The sequence below is a fragment of the Pempheris klunzingeri genome, chromosome 19 (genome assembly GCF_042242105.1).
Source record: "Pempheris klunzingeri isolate RE-2024b chromosome 19, fPemKlu1.hap1, whole genome shotgun sequence".
In the NCBI taxonomy this organism is placed as follows: domain Eukaryota; kingdom Metazoa; phylum Chordata; class Actinopteri; order Acropomatiformes; family Pempheridae; genus Pempheris; species Pempheris klunzingeri.
Genome location: NC_092030.1, coordinates 21,586,457 through 21,610,448, shown reverse-complemented (window position 1 = coordinate 21,610,448; position 23,992 = coordinate 21,586,457). Strand labels below are relative to the sequence as shown.

General features: G+C 44.0%; 1 protein-coding gene across 1 annotated transcript; it reads right to left on the bottom strand.

Moving 5' to 3' along the window:
* Positions 1–1,629: 1,629 nt before the first annotated feature.
* Positions 1,630–23,319, bottom strand: hapln1b (hyaluronan and proteoglycan link protein 1b). The gene is made up of 6 exons (XM_070850615.1): positions 23,298–23,319; positions 7,079–7,216; positions 4,038–4,201; positions 3,102–3,300; positions 2,579–2,881; positions 1,630–1,919 (listed from the first exon to the last, which is right to left on the bottom strand). The coding sequence occupies exons 2-6, from the start codon at positions 7,185–7,187 to the stop codon at positions 1,630–1,632; spliced, it is 1,065 nt and encodes a 354-aa protein (XP_070706716.1). The 5' UTR covers positions 7,188–7,216; positions 23,298–23,319.
* Between the last annotated feature and the right edge of the window lie 673 nt (positions 23,320–23,992).

Sequence of the window (23,992 nt, the reverse complement as noted above, 5' to 3'; positions counted from 1 at the left end):
TTGGGCTGGCCACTAGGTCTGTGGAAATACTGGATTTAAATGTTGGTTCAGACACGGGCAACAGTTTTATCAGTCTGGGCGGACAGGCGACGTCGGTAGGATCACGATAAAACACCATTAAAGATCTGAACCCACTAAATCAAACGTAGATTAAACATTAGTGGAGTTACATGCTGCCTTCAGATGCTGTCGTGTTTTCTGTATTTCCTTCTTCTGGTATTCACGACTACAGAAGTGGAAATTTTCTGGAAGCTCTTAGTTAGCGTGTTGTTGACGCCCTCGAGAAACCACAGAGGTGAATATATTTCTAATTTTAGCCGTATAAAGAGTAATTTTATGTCCCAACAGCCTCACATTTCCTGCGTTAACGTCACCCACTTGCTAGCTCGCTAACTTCTTAGCGTTGGTGGCATCTACACTCCAACAGCAAAGGTGTTTTTTGGCATCCGTGTTGCCTAGCAGCAGTGTTTTAAGCTCATCCTGCACACGAGCTGACGAAGGCAGCAACAAAACCAAGCAGGACGTGGCTCTGCTCGGCCGCCATGAGAAACTACAGTGTTCATATTATGGAGGCGCTAGTTAGATAGCAGTGTGAGTAGATCTGCTCGTAGAAGCGAAGTCATGCTCTGAAGTCTAAGATGAAGCCAAACAGAGATGCAGCCACAAAGGTCGACGCCTTTGTGTACTGAACTGTTTTTATTCATGCCAGGCATCTTCTACTGCTGCTCTCCTGCTTTATCTTTTATTTTCTGTTCTATTGTGGAATTGTTTTGGTTTTTTTCCCACCGTTGTTACTGCTACGTCGTGTGTTTTCATAGACTTGGATAGTTTGGCCGAAAGAAGACAGGAAATAATAATGTAAATATTTCTACAGTATATCAAAAAATAGCCGTAAACAGAAATACATTTCTAGATAATAATATTCTACATACTTAGAAAACATAAACAATGCTAACAGTTGGATTATTTTCTCCTCTCTCTTACTCGTTTAGGTGATGAGGCTGATGTTTGGTCCAACACATTTGTATAAAAACGTAAAATACTGGACGGTAAGATGGAGTACAAAGTACCGGTCGTAGCACCTTGTTAAGTATGGACAGCAAAGGTCGGTTTAGTTGTGCTCGGCTTCTTCTCCCGCCTCCTGACGAGTGTGGCGGGATGCATCTCGCTCTCGTCGCCTGTTCTCAGCTGTGTTTTGTGGCTTTGTTGCTGTCGCTGTTCCGGGTCTTGAACAAAACAAGATAAGTGCCCAAAGTATCCGTCCGAGCACGAGTCGTCTTCTCAGGCCGGACGTCCCGCTTCCTCGTCACGTGACGGTACGGCTGCAGTCCACCTGCCCCCCCCCCTCCAAAGCCACTCATTAAATAATATGGACCTTAAATATGTGTAAACTACCCTCGTAGAGCATCAGGTCCCACAAAGCAACAACACGACTCTTCTCTCAAGGTCTCCACCAAGTAAAGCATCACAGTTTGAATGTGTTTGTTCCAAAAATCCCTCCTGTGTCTCTTCTTCACCCCACTAGTGTTCACTAGTGAGCCACCGTGTGTGTGTGTGTGTGTGTGTGTGCATGCTGATGTGTGTTTGCAGGTTGTGTGTGTGTGTGAGTGAGAGTGTGTGTTTTGCGGCTCAGTTTTGGCCCTTGAAGCAGTACACGCCGTACAGCTTGTGCTTTTTGTCCGGGAAGCCGCTGAACCTCACGGCGGCCTCCGTGGGACTGCAGCGCCGGCGGGGGCGGGAGATGGGGTAGCGGACGCTGCCGTCGGCCAACCAGCCGGCGTCGCAGCGGTCGTAGCCCAGCAGCTTCCAGGCGGCGTACATCTGGCCGACCTTGGCGATTTGAGCGCCGTCTTTCTGGCACGCCCTGACCGCCTCATCGTAGGTTAACTTGGAGGGGTGGATCAGGTAGTAGAACCGACCTGGGAGGAGAAGAAGAGGAGGGCAGGTGAGCACAAAGATAAGTAAAGGCTGCAGTGTTTATCTGGGAATCATCATTTATTGATTAAATGTCTCTTTCAGGAACTTTGTTTGAAAGGCAGCGTATTTTGCCTTCTAGCAGGTCGCCGCTGTGGCAGCCAGATCTCGGTTGGCGCCGTTGAACCTCGAGCCAAAAGGGATCAAGATGACAGCAGAGACAGCTGGATCCCTCCAGAGGCAGAGACAATAACAGCTGTTTTATTGCTCTCTTCAAACACACCAGACTACATTCATAAAAACAGCAATTTTACTTCACAGAACACAGGAGTTGCTGGTCTATTGCTGCTTCCACCAGTTAGTTTGTTTGTGTTATTGTGTGATTTTGGTGCTTTAAATGTTAAGTTTGGATCTTACAGAATATTTCTGTAACACACAATAAACACAAACAAACTAACAGATCCAGGCGGCAGCAGACCGGCAACTCCTGTGTCCTGCTGGATAAAATGACTGTTTTCGTCAATGGAGTCTGGTTCTGAACACTGAGAACTCACTTTCTTTGTTCAGGGGTCAGATTCTCCAGCCTGCTCTGATTTATTGGACTATTGTGTTTAGGAGCGACCTGGTTAAATGAAGGTAAACACACACACACACACACACACACCTTTGTAGTGGGCGGTGAAGCAGAACACGTCGAACTGGTTCTTGTCTTTGTCCCTCAGGCCGTAGTTGCGGATGCCCGGCACCGTGTTCTTGCCCCCGCAGGGCTCCCTGGGGGTGTTGATGGGGTACTGGACGGTGCCGTCGCTCAGCCAGCCGGCGTTACACCAGTCCAGCTTTCCTTGCCACGCCTCGTACAGCTGGTCGAAGGACGCCACGATGGCATCCTGGTCGCGGCACGCCCGCTCGGCGTCGTAGAAGTTGAGGTTGTAGCGTCCCAGACGGGGGAAGTAGGGGAAGACGATGCCTACATGGAGAGGTGGGGACCAGATAAAAGAGTTATTGATGAGTGAATGAAAGCTCGTCTCGTCTGCTCTGAAACAAAACGACGTACACGACGCTTGCAGAAACACTCCTGACTTTCCCCCCAGCAGTCTCTGCTCGCCGGGCTAAATTTAGTTAAACAGACATTTTATTTTTGGACAAATAAAAAAATTTGCTCCCATTTTAAAGTTATCACTGAATACCTTCAAGGTCGAGGGACACCACCACCGTTCCATCCTCCAGCCCGTCGATGACTTCACATTTATATTTCCCATAATCCTCCAGGGTGAGTTCTGTGATGACCAGCGAGGCGTCCGCGGGGGAGGAGCCTTGTAGGTGGACGCGTCCGTGGAAACTGCCGTAACTCCTTTTGTGGTAATCCATGGCGACAAAGACGTCCACCTAGAGCGGGAGGAAGGAGGGTCAGCCTGTTGTGGCGATTGGGCCAATATATCAGCTATTGATCGATTGTTCGGGTGTTTCTTGTCATTTTATTTTGCTAATTTAATGATCTGCCGCTCACTCGTTCTGCTCCTCTGCATTTAAACCAAAGTTCCTCTAAAATAACTTCTCTGTTCAAACATTTTGATTTGATTTTTGTGTTGAATAATTGTCCTGTTTGGTCGTCACGAGCCACCGTACCATGCATGTGTCTCCATGGCAACACCAGTAGACATGCTCAGGATGTGTTTAATGTCCGATCTGTTCTGTTATTTCAGCACAGTGTCACAGTTTTCACCGGGTTTTCTACTGTAAAACAATCTTTTGCTGCCATTGTACGTTTGCAAATTCAGGTCAAAGATCCTCTATAACTAAAGATGAATCACTACATGCTGTGGTCTCCACTTCCAATAAAGGAATATCTTAGCTTAGCTTAGCTTAGCTTAGCATAGTTTAGCTTATCTTAAAATGAAGATGATACAGCAAAGAAACACTCCACTTAAGAGTCATTTCCTGTTTCTATTTTAAGTTCAATGCTGGTTAGCATGTAAGCTAACAAGAACGACAGGCTAACAGTCATTTCTAGACAGTCTGTCGACCTGTTGCTGTTGTTAGCTTCCATGCTAACTAGCTTTGGACTCCAGCGGCTAAAATCAGCAGGTGCAGCAGGTGTAGATGAATAATATATAAACTGTGACCTCTTTCAGGTAGTCGGAGGTCAGCTTGGTCCACTTGATCCTCATCTTCCGATTGGGCGCCAGCGATTGGTCCCTGTGGATCCTGCATGGCAGCGTAGCGTTTCCGCCTCGCCTCGACACGACCTTCGATTGATCCGCCGTCACCGAGAGCCGAGGGCCGTTCTCTGAAACACAGTCAAGACCGTCGCATCAACTTTTCGGTCTTCAGAAGGTAAAAAGAAAAACACTTCTTTCTGCTTTTCTTTCCGTACGAGAGCGACAGCGTGAATCTGACGTTTCCATGGTAACGGCACAGACAACAGCACACCTCATACGTATCTGCGTTCTTGTTCTCGTGAAACTGTGAAACGTCATCATTCGCAGCAGAAGTACTGCTCCAATTCAAAGTCTGCATTAAGTCGAGTTTTACCCAGGATGCATCGGGTGGTGACTTGTGTGGACTTCTGACAGCCACGTATCCCAGAATGCTTTTGGTACCAACCAGCGGCGATAGCAGAAATGGTGGACAAAGCACATCTGAAGTTTTTAGACTTTTATGCAAGTTTTTAGTTTTTAAACTTAAAAGCTACAGTCAAACAGCTATAGAAGCAAAAGAGGCTGAGCCTAGCTTAGCATAAACACTGAAAGACGGGGGAAACAGCTCGTCTAGGTCTCTAAAGTTTAACAAAACTAAACCCCAGTTTGCACAGGTGTAGTATTACGAGAGGACCTCATGTGATTTAGTATCGTCTCATGTTTCTGTTTTTGCAGCACACTAATAAGTAATTCTGTATTTTATCCAGATCTACTGACATTGTTCCCTCAGTGTGGTGTCCATGTAGCGGTGAGCAGCCTCCACGATACTGGAGCTCTCAGGTAAAATGTGGAATTATTCCTTTAGCACTCAGTGGTACACTGTCGGAGCTGCAGCCGCCTGAAGGTGACATAAATGAATGGTAACTGTAGTGGAGCCATTAAATGATGTCCTGTAGATAAAGTCAGCAGCTGTGTGTGTTTAAGTCTCAATAAGAACATAAATAAAATGTTATAATACACAATTACATTACATTAACATCTGCTGCGTCACCGTCCATCCGATCCGGCTGACTGACGGAGTATTGATCCCATGTTTCTGAACAGTCGAGGTGTTAAAGGGAGAGTTTGCACTTTATTTTAGCTGCTTCATCAGTTCCTGAGCGCTGAAGCCGAGAGCGGCTCCAGATCACAAGTTAATTATCTGGAGAAAACGAGATAATCGACCCGTTATCACAAGGAAGCAAACGGTTGTTGCCCACGAGGTGCTTCCTTCATCATCTCAAGGCCTCATAAACAACAAATCAAACTTCTCACTAACCTTTCTGACGTCTCAGGGGTCAAAGGTCAACTCCTCGAGTATGAATCGTCCACTAAAGCATCATAATCACTAAATGAACTCTGTCACACTGAATCAACACAGCAGGTCGACTTCCTAAAACAACGGATGTTTTCGTATGTGATGTACGTTACCATGGCGAATCGAGTGCAGCTTGGTTAGGTTTAGGACGCTCTGATGGGTTAGCATGAGTCCGCTAGTTACTGAAGTTACGTTATGTGATGTACGTTAAGTTTGGGCAGCAAAACGTGAATGAGATGATGGTTTTGGTTCCGTTTGTGACTTGAGTTACACTTTCATGTGTTAAAGTAACTCATCTTTCACTTGCGGCCACTAGAGGTCGCCTACGTAAACATCGGCTGTTTTAACCCCCTGAAAACACGACTAGTTGTGAGGACGCCTGCTCTAAACTGGTGCTCACATGTTGTTTGGATCATTAGAATAAAACGCTGCAAATCATTACAAGTTTAACAGCTGGCTTTACTCCTACCAGGGCTATTGATACGTTGACTGACTGATCGGCGGTGTTTAAACAGCCTATCAGCAGGCCACGTAAACTTCTTACCTTCTTGGGTAAACTATAAAACCTACGCTGTGTTTTCCTCTCTCTGTTAGAAATCTAAGCGCTGATGAGATAGCTCTTATCTCAGTGAGCTAATAATCCCCACATAGCAGCGTTATCTCCGAGCCGCAGCAGCTGATAAACCGGGAGGCGAATGTTGCTGCAGAGTGAGTCTGCTGAGCTGAACTCAGGGAGGGAAAACACAGGAAATAACCTCTAAAAACTCTGCAAACACACACGGACGCCGAGTTCCAGTTAAAAGTGGGGCTGCATGATGAGTGATGGACACGGGGAGGAAACTCTTTATCTAATTAACACCAGAAAATGACATTTCCTAAACCAATAAAGCTGCTCAGTTTGTTCTGCAGCATAAAATATCAGCGTTTCATTGTTCTGCTCCAGTTTCAGCAGTGAGGCAGATTAAAGGTGATGTGTAACGCAGATATTTCATAGTTTATAAAGACAAACTGCAAAGCTGCTTCACTCATCTGGACACATTTGAGACCTGATTCAACATCATGTGCATTTCAGTGTCTGATCCTAGTGTGTAAAAATAAACTATCGCCTCTTTACATCAACTTGGGACTGAAGTTTTTCTACCAGAAACCCTGAAGGTCAAACTTCTTCATGCTCAGTGGCTGAAAGCCGAGCTCAAAGATATTCAGGGAGCAGTAACATAGTTAGTTAGTTAGTTAGTTGTTGTATGTTTTGTAGTTCTCTGATGTTTAGTTTGGACCTCAGTGCTGAAGCTGTTATTTCCGACTGGACCTGAACGCCCCTCTGATGGCACAGAGACTTCCTGTGATTTCTAGTGAAATAAAAGCTGTTTTTGTTTCGGTTAAACACTTAAAGACGCTGAACTACGACCTCAGCAGGAGTTTTTCAGAGCTTATATGAGAAAACAGCTTCAGTGAGGACAAAAAAAACATCATTTATAATTCACATCCTACAAAATGATACGAACTGATTTTGATCCAAACCTGCTAAAATGTTTAAAAAGTTGTCTGATCAAAAAGTGGGAATGCAAAAACAGACATTTGCTCCTCTTGGTGCTTGGAGCTGCTCGGCCTGCTCCATCACCCAGGTCCCTACGACAACACACACACACTCACCTGCACACACACTCACCTGTGACATAGATGGTTCTGGAGTGCTCCAGTTCAGGGTAGAGAACGTCCAAGTCGCTGCTGGCTGCTACGCTGAGTGAGATCAGAGCACTGATCAGCACGGGAATCATCTTCGCTCACCAAACTGGGGGTGTGATCACTGCAGAGACACACACACACACACAGGTGGGTTAGAGATGAGCACACGTATGACCAGCAGCGTGATGCTTCCTGCAGGTCTGCTGCAGCACATAGAGAAGTTAAAGTTGGTCATTTACAAGCTCTCTGCCTGCAGCTCAGCTCAGAGTTTCTACAGATGCTGTGTTTCTATCTGCAGTGCTGTTTCTCCCCCCCCCCCAGAGCTCTGTAATCACTGTGGGGGGGGTGCAGAGTGATCGGCGTCCTCGCCACCGATCACGTCTACAGACAAACACACACGCTAAGAAAAACCAAAAAGAAACCTCACCCCAAAGAGCCAGAATACAAAAACTAAAGAATGATCCTGGACGTCCTGAGAGAGGGTGGACCACACACACACTCACACACACACACACACACACACACACACACACACACACACACACACACATACGTACTGTGCGGTGATTGTTCGCTGTCATCCAGCAGAGCAAGGCGGCGGCAGCATGTCCCGGTGACACTGACAGTCCACAACTTCAGACACAGACTGAGCCTCAGTGCAGCGTCACCCCCCCACAACCACTAACCACCCCCCCCACCCGTCCTCAGGCTTCATTCACACACACACACACACACACACACACACACACACACACACACACACACACACACACACTCACTGCAGCCCATCCTCTTCACACTCGTCCCAAACAGACGGGGAGTCACTACTTCACCTCCACTTTCAGGGGTGTGTGTACGGAGGGCCAGAGCTGCCGATATTAAATCAAATCAAGTTCAAATTCAACTTTTCTTTTGTCTCCACAGAGTGTTTGACAAAAATCACACATTAAATTAAAATATGTCATTTTTCAGAAATAATACTGTATTAATAAATGCAAAATAATAAACATAAATGTAAAATAGTGCTGCTTTATCACGTCCTATAGCAAAAAACTAAAAGTGTGTTTTCACCAAATGCAAAGCTAATTTTTCCCGCAGGCCAGTTACGTACAAAATCACTGCAAATACGAAAACAGGCTAAAAATTGGTCTGCTAGAAAGCTCTGGTTTCCCACAGAGACGCTTTAGTGAATGTAACCTGGAGGGGAAATCTGCGCTCTGATTGGCTGTCCTGATCCGTGCTTCTGTTACTGATTCTAGCTTTAGGCTCCACTTTACTATGAAGGTTAGCACAAACATTAGCCCCAGGTAGCACAAACATAAGCCCCAGTTAGCACAAACATTAGCCACAGTTAGCACAAACATTAGCCCCAGTTAGCACGAACATAAGCCCCAGTTAGCACAAACATTAGCCCCAGGTAGCACAAACATAAGCCCCAGTTAGCACAAACATTAGCCACAGTTAGCACAAACATTAGCCCCAGTTAGCACAAACATAAGCCCCAGTTAGCACAAACATTAGCCACAGTTAGCACAAACATTAGCACTTCGAGTTTGGTGGAAACAGTTTCAGTCAGCAGCTGTGAACAGAACGAACGAGGAACCCGGCGCATCAGTAACATTAGTCAGGTAGCGTTCAGGTGTGGTGGGGGAGGGGCTTTGGAGGGAGGGGGGTATTTAATCATGAGTATTAGCACCTCTTGCTAGTTTCTCCAACAGTGCGTCTCTGCCTTTAAATGATTTGATATTAATTTTGGCAGCTCTGGACTTCCATAGAGAGTCTGGGTGTTGCTTTTGAGACTGAGTGTATTGTTTCAGGGAGTGTGTGTGTGTGTGTGTGTGTGTGTGTGTGTGTGTGAGGGGGTTGTCATTTGGATTGATCCTTACCCCCCCCCACACACACACCCCCTTATCTTCATTCACTCCACCCCAAATTGCTGATGCACTGCATGGCCCCCTCTGCCAGGTGGAGCTCCTGCAGTCAGCAGAACAACTCTGCAGCACACACACACACACACACACACACACACACACACACACACACACACACACACACACACTGGGCCAGTTACACACACGTCCCTTATTACCCCTCCCTGCCTGAAAATAGTCATTACGTGCACTGGGACAGGACAAGGTGGGGTTACAGCGATAAGTAGGTGGATGGAGTGTGTGTGTGTGTAAGTGTGTGTGTGTGTGTGTGTTGGGGGGGGGGCTGTAACTCGTCCTTTTTAAAAAGGGTAAAAACTCGGAGTCTGACTTTTCTCTGCAGGACTGGAGGAGAGCAGCTGATGTGTGAAATGAGAATAGAGGAGATGAAGACGATGAGATACAGCAGGAAAAAAAACAGATGAAGCAGGGAGGGAGGGAGGGGGGAGGAAGGAGGGAGGAAGGAGAGAGGGAGAGAGGGAGGGAGGACGAGACGACTGCAGCAGCAGAAATGATGCAGAGAGCCGGAGTGTCAGGCTCCATTAGCTCCAAGTACTGAGCCGAAGTACAAATATACAAATACTCCACCAAACCTCATAGAAAAAAACTCCACTTTTAACTCCACTACATTCATACGGTGACTTTAGTCACTGACATTAACATTTTACATGCAAAACATGTGAAGAAGTTTAAAAACATGATGTTCTGTTATAAGTTTAACTATCTGACAGTTTCTAAAGTTTGCCCTCTGACTCATCGTGACGCCATTTCTCACTATTTTCACCATTTTTTACAAACTATCAATGGATCGATGGAGAAAATAATCATCAGCTGCAGCTCCAACAGTAAAATCCTGCTTTTCCATCAATGATGAGGAATAATATATAATAGTAATATATAAACCTCATTAATTGATTAGCTCCATCAGCAGGTGTTAAAGAATAACTCCAGTTTTTTTAAACCTGAGCTCTATTTGTCATTTTGGTTTAACCACAAACAGCCTCTGTATCATTCTCTTCAAAACCACCAGACTCCATTGACAAAAACAGTAATTTTAGCTCACTGAACACAGGAGCTGCTGGTCTACTGCTGCCTCGGTTGATTAGTTTATTTGTGTTATTGTGTAACTTTGGTGTTTTAAAGGGTTAATATGGATCTGAATTAACCCTTTAGTCACAACCTGAACTAACCTGAACTTGGATCTAAACTAACAAGAAGTTTTGTGTTCTGTGAGGTAAAATCCCTGTTTTAGTGAATGTAGTCTGGTGTGTGTGCTGTTTGTGGTTAAACCAAAAGGATCTTCCAGGTCTCTCTCTGTAGGGATCCTTTCCATGATGCTGTCACACACTTAGAATAACACTCTGAGCCTGTCAGTTTGGTGGCTGAGGTGATCTACTGGACCAGTTCCAACACTTTTAGTACCAACCGGTCATTCAGACACCAGGATGTGGACATAAATGGGAAAAGGCCTCACAAACACAGCAGTTAGTAAACGTGTCTTCCAAAGTAACGGCATTCCTCAGCATCCATCTGTGTGGAGGGTAAACAAGGCCAAAGTCTTCACAGGCCAGGTGTGTGTGTGTGTGTGTGTGTGTGTGTGTGTGTGTGTGTGTCAGACAGCATGTTGATGGTTCCTCTCACAGCTCAGCAGAAGGACATACAGTACGTCCGACGAGTTCAACACGTGAGGGAGAGAAAACACTAAATTCAGGGTTTGCCCAATGAAGTTTGGCCTGCAGTCCCCAGAAACACGTTCTCAACTTAATTTATGTGTCACATTTTATTTTTAAGCTTCGGCTGGATTACATATGTCTTTTATTTAATTCAGTTTAACGGTAGTGGAAGCAGTACTCAGATTGTTTTCCTGCTGCCCCCGTCCACAGCAGTACAATGTGTCTGTACCAGGACTCCTGCCTGCATCAGATTTTTATAAAACTGTAAAACTAAAACTGTAAAAGTAATTAGGATTACATTTCCAGGAATAAGACGAATCACACAGTTTGTGTTGTGACTACAAAGAGCCGTTGTCTTCGGATGAGGTCAGACCCACTGATGGGTGAAGAAACAGATTTATTGCAGCTGGATCTGAAGAAATCTTTTGTCCCTCAGAGACACGTGGGACTCCTCCCGGTCCCTGATTCAACAGGAACAGGCCAACACAAGAACACACACAGTCACACACGCCAGCACTGAGCTGAGGGAGGTTGATTTTGCAAGGTCAGCACTGTGTGTGTGTGTGTGTGTGTGTGTGTGTGTGTGTGTGTACCTGTATGACTTTGGCAGCTAATCATGAAAATGAAGAGAGAAAAAAAACCTCTATGATGAAAATTGCATGTCACTCTATTATTTCTTTCTTCACCACAGTTATTTTGGAAATTCACAAATTACATCAGCTGACAGAAATCACACAACGGCCTCCCAACCTTATGTTTTATATATTTAGGAGGAGGATAACTCCAGTATTTTTAAACCTGGGCCCTGTTTTTACATATTTTTTGGCGGCAGGTACAAAAAAGAACATCCAGAAACAGCTGATGCGCCGCTTTCTGCAAAGCCACCAGACTGAATTGACAAAATCAGTAATTTTACCTGACAGTAGACAGCAGCTGCTAGTCTTCTGCTGCCTCGATCAGTGGGTGTGTTTGTGTTATTGTGTGACTTTGGCATTTTGAGGAATTAGTTTAGATCCAAAATAACAGTTTAAAACTCCAAAGTCACACAGTCACACAAACAGAGTAGATCTGCGACTTATATATTCTGCAAGGTAAAATGACTGTTTTTGTCAATGGAGTCTGGTGTGAGATATGACAGCTGTTTGTGGTTAAACAAAAAGGATCTTAAATCATTATATAAGGAAACCTTGTTCAATGATTAGCACCATCAGCGGGTGTTAAAGGATAACTCTTTTGTTCAACCACAAACAGCCGTGATATCGCCCTCCTCAAAGCCACCAGACTCCATTGACAAAAACAGTCATTTTAATTCGCAGAACACAGAGGGTTGCTGGTCTGCTGCTGCCTCGATTGGTTAGTTTGTTTGTGTTGTTTTATGAGTTAAGTGTTTTAAAGGGTTAATATGGATCTGAATTAACCCTTTAGTCACAACCTGAACTGACCTGAACTTGGATCTAAACTAACAAGAAGTTTCGTGTTCTGTGAGCTAAAATTCCTGTTTTAGTGAATGTAGTCTGGTGTGTGTGCAGAGAGCGATATAATGGCTGTTTAGTCACTTCAACCACCCCAAAAATGTAGAAATAGGGTTAATTTATCCTTTAAACTTGGGATATTTATGCATCTAAGGTTACATCAAGATTTTATATGCATTTTAAACCCAAAGCTACACCAGAATAACTATGAATATGCTCATAAGATCAACAGATTTCGGGCAAAACTCAAAACTATCGTGTCAATTTTTTGGCAGGAGTAACATGAACAGCTGGTGGCTTCATCTGGTTTCTGAGGATCCACATTTGTTTCACCAGGCTGGATCCAGTATACGTATGTCACAGAGTAGAGCCAGACAACAAAGTCAGATCCCCAAAAATGTAAATACTCTGAAGTGTTCGAGAAGAGAACAAACCATCACACAGACGTCCGCCTGGTGAGCACACTTAAGAGTTTCCATTCCTTGTTTGGTTATTCTCTTTTATTTGGCCTCTGCGGTTTCTATTCACAGGAGAACAGCCGTTCGGCACAGTAATGGAGTCCATTAGAGCTGTGTTTACACGAACTTTCACCTCTTCTACAAATGTAAAACACTTTAAGCAAGTTCAGACATCTAAATGGCCCGATCATATTCTGCAAAATACCCCTAAGCACATTAAAGGGTAATCCCAGTATTTTTAAGCCTGGACTCTGTTTGTCTAAGGTATAAAAAGTTTTGGAACCAGATAATATTACGTTGTCACCAGACTCCATTGACAAAAACAGTAATTTTAACTCATAGAACAAAGGCACTGCTGGTCAACCACAGCCTTGATCAGTTAGTTTGTTTGTATTATTATGTGACTTTGAGTTAATTTCAATCCAATAAAATATTTGTGTAACTTACAATAACACAAACAAACTAACGGATCAAGGCAGCAGTAGACCAGCAACACCTGTCTACTGTGAGGTAAAATGAGTGTTTTTGTGAATGGAGTCTGGTGGACCTACTTTGATCAGGTGCAGTTGCCCCAAAGGATTACGTTGCAGCCTGTTTGGCATTAAGAGGTGTAAACTGAGAAGATTAATTCAAGATGTATTTACCCACACATGAAAACACCCAAAACACTCAAACAGCTACATTTCTTCATGCAGGACCTGATGATTGTCCAACCGCACAGCTGCACCTCTTTCTTTTTCACTGCATCTACAAGGTGTTCATTCATGTCGAAGACGCCATCGTGCTGCTTGGAAATCCTCTTAGGGGAACAAGTGTTTGTGAATCAGTCAGTCTTCCTTTGAAAATGGATCAGCTGTTCCAGTGAAGAGGCACACCTGCTCCTCTGGCTGTTAGTCATAATGTGTAAACCTGCACCTGTACCTGCAGCACAACACGAGTCCACCAGCACAAACCTCTGATGTAGAGATCAGTGTGATAAGAGCTTTAAAACCTCAATAATCCTTGTGTTTCTAGTATTTTTAATCCTAATTTCACGTATTCTGGTGTCTAAATGGCTGATAGGTACAAAAAGTGTCAAAAAGTGAATTGGTCCGCAACTGCACCTGATCACAGTAGGTCCACTAAAAGAGCTTGTTTGATCCACTGACAGGCTCAGAGTGTTATTCTAAGTGTGTGACAGCATCATGGAAAGGATCCCTACAGAGAGAGACCTGGAAGATCCTTTTGGTTTAACCACAAACAGCACACACACCAGACTACATTCACTAAAACAGGGATTTTAGAGAACAGGACATAAGTGTTGCTCTCCTACAGCTGCCTCGATTGTTTAGTTAGTTTGTGTCATTGTGTGACTTTGGGTTAGTTTGGATCCAACACAGTATTTGTATAACACAGAATAACACAAATAAACTAACTGATTGAGGCAGCAGTAGACCAGCAACTCTTATGTTCTGCAAGGTAAAAACAATGTTATTTTCAATGGAGTTTGGTGTGTGTGCAGAGAGCGATATAATGGCTGTTTGTGGTGGTTAAACCAAAAGAATCTTCCAGGTCTCTCTCTGTAGGGATCCTTTCCTTAATGCTGTCACACACTTAGAATAACAATCTCAGCCAGTAACCAGAAACAGCTCTGAAATGCCACCAGACTCCATTGACAAAAACTGTAATTTTACCCCTGCAGAACACAGGAGCTGCTGGTTTACGGCTGCCTCAGTCAGTTAGTTTGTTGTGTTACTGTGTGTCATAAAAATATTGTGTTGGGTCCAAAATAACCCAAACATCCAAATCCTTGCACCTTTCTACTGTATAGACAGCCTTGTTTTATCTTTCTAGCAGTGAAATACTTCTATAATTTGCTCTAAATTTCTTATGGGGTTTGGCAGATTTTGTCCCACCATTTGTCGTGAGTGTATGCACTTGCTTGCAGCCTCTTTGACAGCCTGACCGCGTCTGTCCGAGGCTCTCAGATCTCTCACTGACAACTTGTTTTCACCCTCAGACCCGACTGCTGACTGCAGGTTCAGTTGCAACACATCCTCCGTTTCACACGTGCTTGAATCACAACATCTGGCGCCCACAAAGAAACCAGGCTGCAGCCACATGACGCAGCCGTTGGCCGAGCTGACCGCTCAGTGCAGCTCCTTGTTTCACTCAGCGCGGACAAATAACAAAGCAAGTATTCAAGTGCAGAGACGAGGAACCAGCAGATATTTCCCAATGAGCGGACCACCAACACCTCCTCTGGAAGACACACCCTTAGGAGGACACAATAACATTATTTCTTAAACTGAGTGGATGGCGACACACACACACACACACACCACTTTGCTGTGACTCTCAGGGAATCAAAACCCCCCAAAACAAAGAAAAAAGTCCATTTCTGCACACAAACTTCTCATTTCAGCATCGATTTATTAGAAATAAGAGTCAACGTGTTGCTCAAAAGGACCAAATCGAGACAATTTCATCATAAATAATAATAATAACTTGTATTTTATAGAAATAGTTTCTTCTATCATCTACAAACTATTTTATATAGAGATGGACCTTTTTTTGTCTTGTGCTGTTTTGGTTTTATTGTTGTTTTAAGTGGGGTTAATCTTTGACACTGATACTTGAGGAGTTTCACGTGTCTCTCCAGAAACGGCGGCGGCGTCCTGCTGCTTTGAGCCTGTTTGTCCACTGATGTTTACGACAGAGCGAACGCAGGCTTGATCCTCGCAAAACCTCCTTCAGCAGGAGAAATAAACGAGCTGTGAAACGACGAAAGCCTCAAAGTCTGACAGAGACCCGGGGGGACGGTTAGAGACCGAAGAGCTCAAGGAGTTATGTTACAGTGAGAGGACGAGAGCAGTAAAGGTGTCATTTAACAGATTTAACAGATCTGAAAGGGATCCCAGGACAGTTAGACCTGATCCACAACATGAGAGAGAGTGCATCAACACAAAAACAAAAGTGTTGGAACTGGTCCAGTAGATGTGATCCTTTGGGACAACTGCACCTGATCACAGTAGGTCCACTAAAAGTGCTTGTTTTAGCCACTGACAGGCTCAGAGTGTCTCTCTGCACACACACCAGACTCCATTCACAAAAACAGTGATTTTAGCTCACAGAACACAGGAGCTGCTGGTCTGCTGCTGCCTCAATCGGTTTGTTAGTTTGTGTTATTGTGTGACTTTAGAGTCTAAACTGGCTTTAGTTTGGATCCAAGAAAGTATTTGTGTAACACACAGTAACACAAACAAACTAACTGATGGAGGCAGCAGCAGACCAGCAGCTCCTGTGTTCTGTGAGGTAAAATTCCTGTTTTTGTGAATGGAGTCTGGTGCCTCCATCAGTTTGTGTCACTCACGTTTTGTGAAGTCACCCTTCTATTTTTACTCTGTATTGGTTTTTATCGTTTTATTTGATCGTTTTTTTATTATTGCTTTTCTTCTTTCATTTGTATTTATCTATATTTGCGTTCTTAAATGTTTTAAATGCCTTTTACCTCCTCCCCCGCCCTCTCTCTCTACTGGTTTTGTCTTTTTCTTCTTCGTCTTTATTTACTTTGTCTGTTTGTTTTTAAAGATGCTATACAAATGAACTTGTTATTAGTATTATTATTATTGTCATTTTTCCTCCAGGACACTTTAGCTGCTACTAGCTTAGCACAAACCTTGCTACTTTGCTGGATCTGGTTTGACTGGCAGTGGATTCAAATGTTGAGGTTGTTGCTAATTTTGTCGCGACATGATTACATAAAAAGTCAAAAGAAGCAAAGACAGAAGACTAGATGCTGAGTTTCCTCGTTCTTATTCAGGCTGACGGAGCTGAATCAGGCTGTTCTGGTTGGCTGCACAGTGTGATGGCGTAAATAGCAGGAGAGACGGTGGCGGAGTCTTTAATGTGCTGCTATCTCTGTGGAGTCTTCCCTCCAGCAGGGCCGCTGTTGCTCAGAGCTCTGGAGAACATTGCAGGACGCTCAGCTGACGCCGTTACACAGATAAGAGGTCACCTCCAGCGTCACTGCAGAGATTCAAACAATCAACACGTTTCCTCAGGCCATAGAAGTCACGTTTAAATTAAAGTCTGACAGCGTAAAACGTTAAAGGAGAACGCTGGAGTCTAAATAATTATTGCAGCATGATCCTTTGGGGCAACCTGATCACAGTAGGTCCACTAATAGAGCTTGTTTGATCCACTGACAGGCTCAGAGTGTTATTCTAAGTGTGCGACAGCATCATGGAAAGGATCCCTACAGAGAGAGACCTGGAAGATCCTTTTGGTTTAACCACAAACAGCACACACACCAGACTACATTCACTAAAACAGGGATTTTACATCGCAGAAGGCAGATGTTGCTGGTCTACTGCTGCCACAATTTGTTAAATTTGTTTGTGTTATTGTGTGACTTCGGTGTTTTAAAGGATTCATTTGGATGTGATTTAACCCTTTAAATACCATAGTCACACTGTTACACCAACAAACTAGATCAGCAACTCTGTGAGCTAAAATCCCTGTTTTAGTGAATGTAGTCTGGTGTGTGTGCTGTTTGTGGTTAAACCAAAAGGATCTTCTGGGTCTCTCTCTGTAGGGATCCTTTCCATAATTCCATTGCAGCCCGTTTGGTGGCTGCTGGCTGAGGTGATCTACTGGACCAGTTCCAACACTTTTACTACCCACCAGTCATTCAGACACCGGGATGTGTAAAAATAGGACTCAGGTTTAAAAATACCAGAGTTCTGCTTTAAAAATAGCAAAAATTACGTCATTCTTCCACTAAAGCCGCCCTCGAAATAGCTCAGAAACGTCGTCTCCATCCAACATTTGTGCTGCTGTAGTGAACCTGGTCTCCTGTGTGTGTGTGTGTGTGTGTGTGTGTGTGTGTGTGTGTGTGTGTGTGTGTGTGTGTGTGTGTGTGCAGGTATCTCCACCTGTAGCTGCTATATTCAGCTCCTCTGTCCCAGAGCAGCCTGATGTAACAGGTCTCAGCAGCTGTGAGACGACCTGCTCTGGAAAAGTCGACCTCGCCAAACGCACGGACGCCGCCGCTCGTGACAGCTCGTACTCTGTGTATTTGTGTTTGTGGGTGGGGTAGGAAGCCATGGGTGGGGTATTTACCGAACACACACCCTTCGGTGCTCACAAATAGCTCAGTCAGTTTCCTCGCCGTACAGAACGTTTTCCTCTGTGGTTATAGTGGCGGGTTCAATCCAGTCCATTGCCCGCCGGCACGTCACCGTCACCGTCACACCCCCGCGGCTACAAAGAGTCCTCAGTGTGGAGCACAGTGGGCCTGTGAGGGCAGGTTTGGTGGCCGGTGGCTCAAAGGCTCTAACGTCCAATCAGGACGCTGCGTCTGAAGGATGCAGCTTCCTGAACATCGTCCCTGTGACCTCAGCACGCCGCACGCTACGGCAACGCTCAGTCACACAAACTTCATGGGAAAAGTCCAAACGGTTCTTCCTTTTCCCCAAATATTCAGCAGCAGGTTGTTTTTAGGTACTGAGGGAATACTTTGAGGAAGTTTATCTTTTTTTTGAGATATTAAGTCATTATTCTGAAATATTAAATCATTATTCTGAGATATTAAGTCATTATTCTGAGATATTAAGTCATTATTCTGAGATATTAAGTCATTATTCTGAGATATTAAGTCATTATAGTCATTATAGTTTCTTACAGGATCTATTTTCTCAGCTGTGTGCAGGTTCTGGTAACATTATTCTCCTTTGCACCCTGTTTTTGTTCACATTTTGGCAAACTGATGCCATGAAAAGTGCCGAATAAGCTGTTAGCAGCTCCTGATTAGAAATACTTTATTTGTCCTTTAAATATTTCAGTGCTGGTTGATTTGGGGTTTCTGTTTCTTACAGTTTAATTCAAAGTGAAATTGGCACATCTAATTTACTGCTGCTAGCTAGCTAATTAAGCTAACATTAGCTCCACGACTTGGTTGAAAACGGCTTTAAATAGTGCCGAATAATTGACTAGCGGTTCCTTGTTGCAGTGCAGCGATGGACGTACTGACAGCGATCAGTGGATGAGTTTGACACCGAAAGAAAATTAAAAATGTCACGATTCTCAGGCAAGTTCTGCAGTTATAAGGAGCGTCTGTTGTACTCTGATTTCTAGGTGTGTTCATGGACGTAAAATTGGTGTTTTACATCTGAGATCCAGTGTTTCATGTGTGTGTTACTTTGCTGCAGTAATTTCAGTAAAAGTAACTTTTATTAATTATATTTATTGGCTCCAACTGTATGAACCAGAGAATAAATCAGGCCGGTGAAGCTCCTGTCCCTCCCTTCACCCTCCTCCCACCTCTCACCTCTCTCCTCTCTCCTCACCCCATCCTCCCCCTAATTTACGACACTTTCTCTCCCACTGAGCCGCTGCCTTGACCCTGAGGAGAGCCATACCGTTAAAAGTTAATCTAGCTCCTCTTCCCAGCATGCCTCTGTGTTTTTGAGAAGGAGACGGACGTATATGAGGGGTTTTATCTCGTCTTTAACCCCCTCTGAAGGTGCCGGGGGTGAGAAGCCAAAGGTCAGAGTTCAGCGCTGGTCATAGCCGAGAGTTAGGGATGATATTAAACAGGTTAACGCTGTGAGAATCCCATGTCCTCTTCTTCTGGCTTGAGTGGCATGTGAGTTCATGAAAAAGGAAAAATTAGGAATATTTCATATAAAAGATGCTGTGCAGGTGATTAACTTTGCTTAGCAACATAATCAAACCTTTAATCTGTACAGAAACTTAACTAACCAAAAGCAGCTGTGCAGAAGTAGTAGGCGGATGGATACACAGCTGTTTGTCAAGAAATAGTTCCAGTTACACCTGACCCACCAGACTCCATTGAGAAAAGCAGTGATTTTACCAGGCAGAATGAAGGAATTACCAGTCAACTGCTGCCTGAAGCAGTCTGACCAATCGAGGCAGCAGTAGACGAGCAGCTCCTGTTTTCTGACAGGTAAAATTACTGTTTTTCTCAATGGAGTCTGGTGGCTCCGAGGTGAGTGCTGCAACAGCTGCAGTTAAACACAAAAGATCTTATGATATAACATGTCATTAGATGTGAATACCTTCTTCACTAATGAGCACCATCAGCAGGTGTTGAAGGACGACTCAATTTTTTCTATTTATCATTTTTGTTCAGCCAGAAACATACGTTATATCGCTTGTTTCAACGCCACCAGACTCCATTCACAAAAACAGTGATTTTACCTGGCAGAACACAGGAGTTGCTGATCTACAGCTGCCTCGATTGGTGAGTTTGTTTGTGTTATTGTGCGACTTTGGTGTGTTAAAGGGTTAGTTCAGGTCACACAAATCCCTGTTTTAGTGAATGTAGTCTGGTGTGTGTGCTGTTTGTGGTTAAACCAAAAGGATCTTCCAGGTCTCTCTCTGTAGGGATCCTTTCCATGATGCTGTCACACACTTAGAATAACACTCTGAGCCTGTCAGTGGATCAAACAAGCTCTTTTAGTGGACGATTGAAGACATTTAGACACTAAAATATGTGCAGATATGGCCCAGCTTTAATAACTAGATGCCTTCCCCATAGTCACGTGGGCCGTGTGTCTTCACCCAGCTCCAAACAGCTGTTTATATTTCAAAGCTCATCTCAATTTCACTTGTTTGAGCAGGAAACAAAGTCTGTTGATGTTTTCACCTTGAATAAATGTTTTCGCTCTGTTTATATTTCTGCTAAAAAGGAAAAAAAAGGGGGGCAAAGTTCAGAAAACGTGTCTTGAAGAAGGTGTTTGCTGCACAAACAGCGCTGAAAAACACTCACGGACTATTTAAGGGGAACATTTCCTTTAAAAGCTGCAGCCAGTAGACGGCAAACACAAACTCCTATTCATCAGGCAAATGAAGAGAAGTCTTAATTAACATCTAAACACACACACACACACACACACACACACACACACACACACTAGCGTTCATTTAACCTGTTGTTTCCTGCAATTCACACAAATTGAAGCTGACTGCATGTGTGTGTGTGTGTGTGTGTGTGTGTGAGTGACTGCAGAGAATACACACCCCTTTTCATTTGGGGGGTTGACATACAGGCCACAGCCCATGTGTGTGTGTGTGTGTGTGTGTGTGTGTGTGTGTGTGTGTGTGTGTGTGTGTTGGGTGGGGGTCAGGGTGGAGCCGCCAAGTCTAAGCCAGCACACAGAGAGGGGTTGTTGGGCTGAGAGTCCATGTTGTTGGGCTCTAAATCAGCCGTCCTCAGCGTGGTCGACCACAACTATGACGACTCCGACATGTGATCGACGGCGCTGACAGCTGACGAGCCGATCGGTGGGGAAAGCGAGCGAGACCTCGGTTTGTGGAGGCGGTTTCACATGGAGCTGATGCAACGGGCCAATAAATCAAATCAGAAAATGTCGATATAAACAACTAAAGGAATAGTTCGACATTTCTTGAGTGTACGTTAAATATGAAGCTACAGCTAGCTGCTGGTTAGCTTAGCGTAGCATAGAGAGAAGAAGCAGATGGAGAGAGCTAGCATGGCTCCGTCAGAAGTTACCAAAACTGTTTGATCCGTACAAACAACAACAAAAATGTCTATAAACAGGAAGTTGTGGTTTTATAGTTAATTGTGCGACAACTTAGCGCAGTCCAGACTCGAGGACACGAGGAGCAAATCACTGCATTTTTTGTTGACAAAAAGATCAGCAACTTCATTAAAAACTGCATAAATTACCTCAGAATCAGTGCAGTGATTAGCAAACTTCATCCACGCCTCATATTTATAGTGACATGAATTGCTGTTAGCATGATTCTGATGATCTATCTCCGTTTAGCAATGTTGCTAGCTAGCTAGCTTGCTAAATGCTGCTCCGGTTCTGAGGTCATTTGTCCTTTTGCAGACACTGTGGCTAATATTGAGAAACATGTATATTAAGCTAGCAAGTTAATGTTAGCTTTGTTTACTTTAGCAGACGTGGAAAACAAAAAAAAGAGAAACAATCACTTGACTTCAAAACGACATGAATGACCCCAGAAGCACTGCAGCAATTAGCAAGCTACAAACTAGCTTTAAACACACTTTATATTTATAGCGACATTCACTGTTGTTAGCATGATTCTGTTGATTTGTTTCTGATTAGCGCTGTTGTTAGCTAGCTAGCTAAATGCTGCGCCGATTCTGTTTTGAAGTGAGGAGCAACAACCGGCCCCGTTACAGACGCTGTGGCTAATATGGAGGAATATTTATACATTGTGAGCTAGCTAGCTAATGTTAGCTTTGTTTCCTTTGACTTTTCAGCAGACGAGGAAAACAACACAAATGTCTTCAGGTGTTTTTCTGCTATATATTCATATATTTCTGCCTTCAGCAACACAAAAGCTTCACTCTCACCGACGCCTTGAAAAACATCAACATGTACAAATACTATAAAAATACTCAGCCACAGGTATAATTCCTGCATTCAAGCAAGTTTAAGCACTAAAATATACGTAAAGTCTTAAAAATAACAGATGCAAAATGGCCGCCTCCACAGTGTGGTGCTGCTGTACGGACTGTTTTATACTGTATCAGAGTATTAAGCTCAAACATGGACGTTTATGACGTCACAGAGGAAGAAGTCACTGTTTCTATCAGCTCGTCACAGGATGTCGGACATGTGAAACACCTCCACCCTCCCTCTGCAGGAAGATATCACACACACACACACACACACACTCGTGACAGCGCCGAGGTCAGACACACCGCCAAAACACACACACACACACTTCAATACTGTAAAATTCAGTTTCTGCAGCTCACAGTATCTGTAAACGCTGGCAGATATAGTAAAGACATTTTACTCTAATTTATCTCATACATTTATTTCACTGAGCCAAATGAAAGCCGATGAGGTAATACTGAGGTAATACTGAGGTGATACTGAGGTAATACTGAAGTGATACTGAGGTAATACTGAGGTGATACTGTGGTAATACTCCTATAAAGTACAAGAGTACAAGTACTTCTGTCTTTGTGGCACATCTCCAGCAGCAGGTCTGTCTGAAGTCCTGGATGCTGCACTCTCACATCACAGAACATCTCTAGCAGATAAAGTCAGTTAATTCAGACGTCATCACTCAGTTTACTCCGTCAGTTAAAGTCCATCCTGTGAGTCAACTGGAAACTCATTTAGGTTCAAAATCAGCAGATAATAACAAACTCTTAGTGACAAAATGCTTTAATTCACATTTGTTTAAAGCAGTTTTGTCATTCTGGATCCAAAATAACTCCATCAGCAGATACTTTTATGCAAAAACTCACATTTTTCCTCCTAATTCTGTGTGAAAACAACCTTTTTAAATGATCTACACATAAACAAGTAAGGTTATGATGGTGCAGCTGGTTATGGTCATGATAAATTATGTTATTTTCTACTTTTAAAGTGTTTCCACATCTTTTCCTGCTGACTTTGCATCAAACGCAGTTCACTAAGTTGTTCCTTGTTGTTCTCATTAAAGTCTCAGTCATCTGAACACAGCAGCTAATCAGCCCGACAAGATGATTAAATGTGTTTACTGTGGGGAAGAAAGCGGCCAAACACTGATTTAAGAGCGAGAGAGCTCTTAAATGTTTTCTCTTTGTGCCATAAAATGATTCACCAGTAAATCAAAAAGGGGAAAAGAGCCTGAAAGTCTTTAAAATCCCCATCAGAAGTAGTAGAAGTGTCCTACCTCTGCTCGGTGCGCTGCCTGGACTCCTGCGGCGGACTGAAGCTGTGCAGAGAGATGAGGCTGGTGGAGGTGGGTCAGGAGGACAGACAGGATGACAGACAGGAGGACAGACAGGAGGACAGGACAGCCTCCTCCTGTCGGCTCCAACCAGCGGAAACACGCTGAGGAGCTGCAGCACGCGCCCTGACGCACGCAGGTGAGTCTTTGTTTTTACGCAAACCGGTGAAACGTGCCGGTTTGTGTCCGGATCTGTTGGTCCGAAGTGGGAAAGTGACTCTAAGTGGGTGAAATTAAACCGTCTGGGTTGTTTCCACCCTGAGGAGGCATCCAGCCCGTGTTGCTCAATATTTGATTTGGAGAGCTGCTCCCTCTGACTGCTGCCCTCCCTCCTGGTCCACACTGGGCTTACAGCAAACACGCTCTTTACCTTCAAAAGAAGAAAGTTTGTGCCGCATCTTTTACTCTTGTGTTGAATTTTATGTCTAAAAGGTGAAAAATGAGTTTGTTTCCTGTCATAAAAATGGAGAAACAGGAACAAACGCTGGTTAAGATTAGAGTTGTCAGAGTGAGACTCAGACTCAGAGGCTCTTCATCAGTTACAGTCACTCAAAGGGCAAAACAACATGTTTTCTCCACCAGACGGGCAGGAAGGACATCTTAGAGGGGGATTCATCCTGTTTGATGATTTCTCCATC

What these genes read in the sequence shown, in the direction of transcription:
- hapln1b (XM_070850615.1), bottom strand. Translation starts at nt 7,187, where the DNA reads ATGATTCCCGTGCTGATCAGTGCTCTGATCTCACTCAGCGTAGCAGCC. An exon ending in CCTCCGACTACCTGAAAGAG is followed by an intron (nt 3,301 to 4,037) that starts GTCACAGTTTAT and finishes CTCCCGCTCTAG; the next exon opens with GTGGACGTCTTTGTCGCCAT. An exon ending in GGTGTCCCTCGACCTTGAAG is followed by an intron (nt 2,882 to 3,101) that starts GTATTCAGTGAT and finishes CTCTCCATGTAG; the next exon opens with GCATCGTCTTCCCCTACTTC.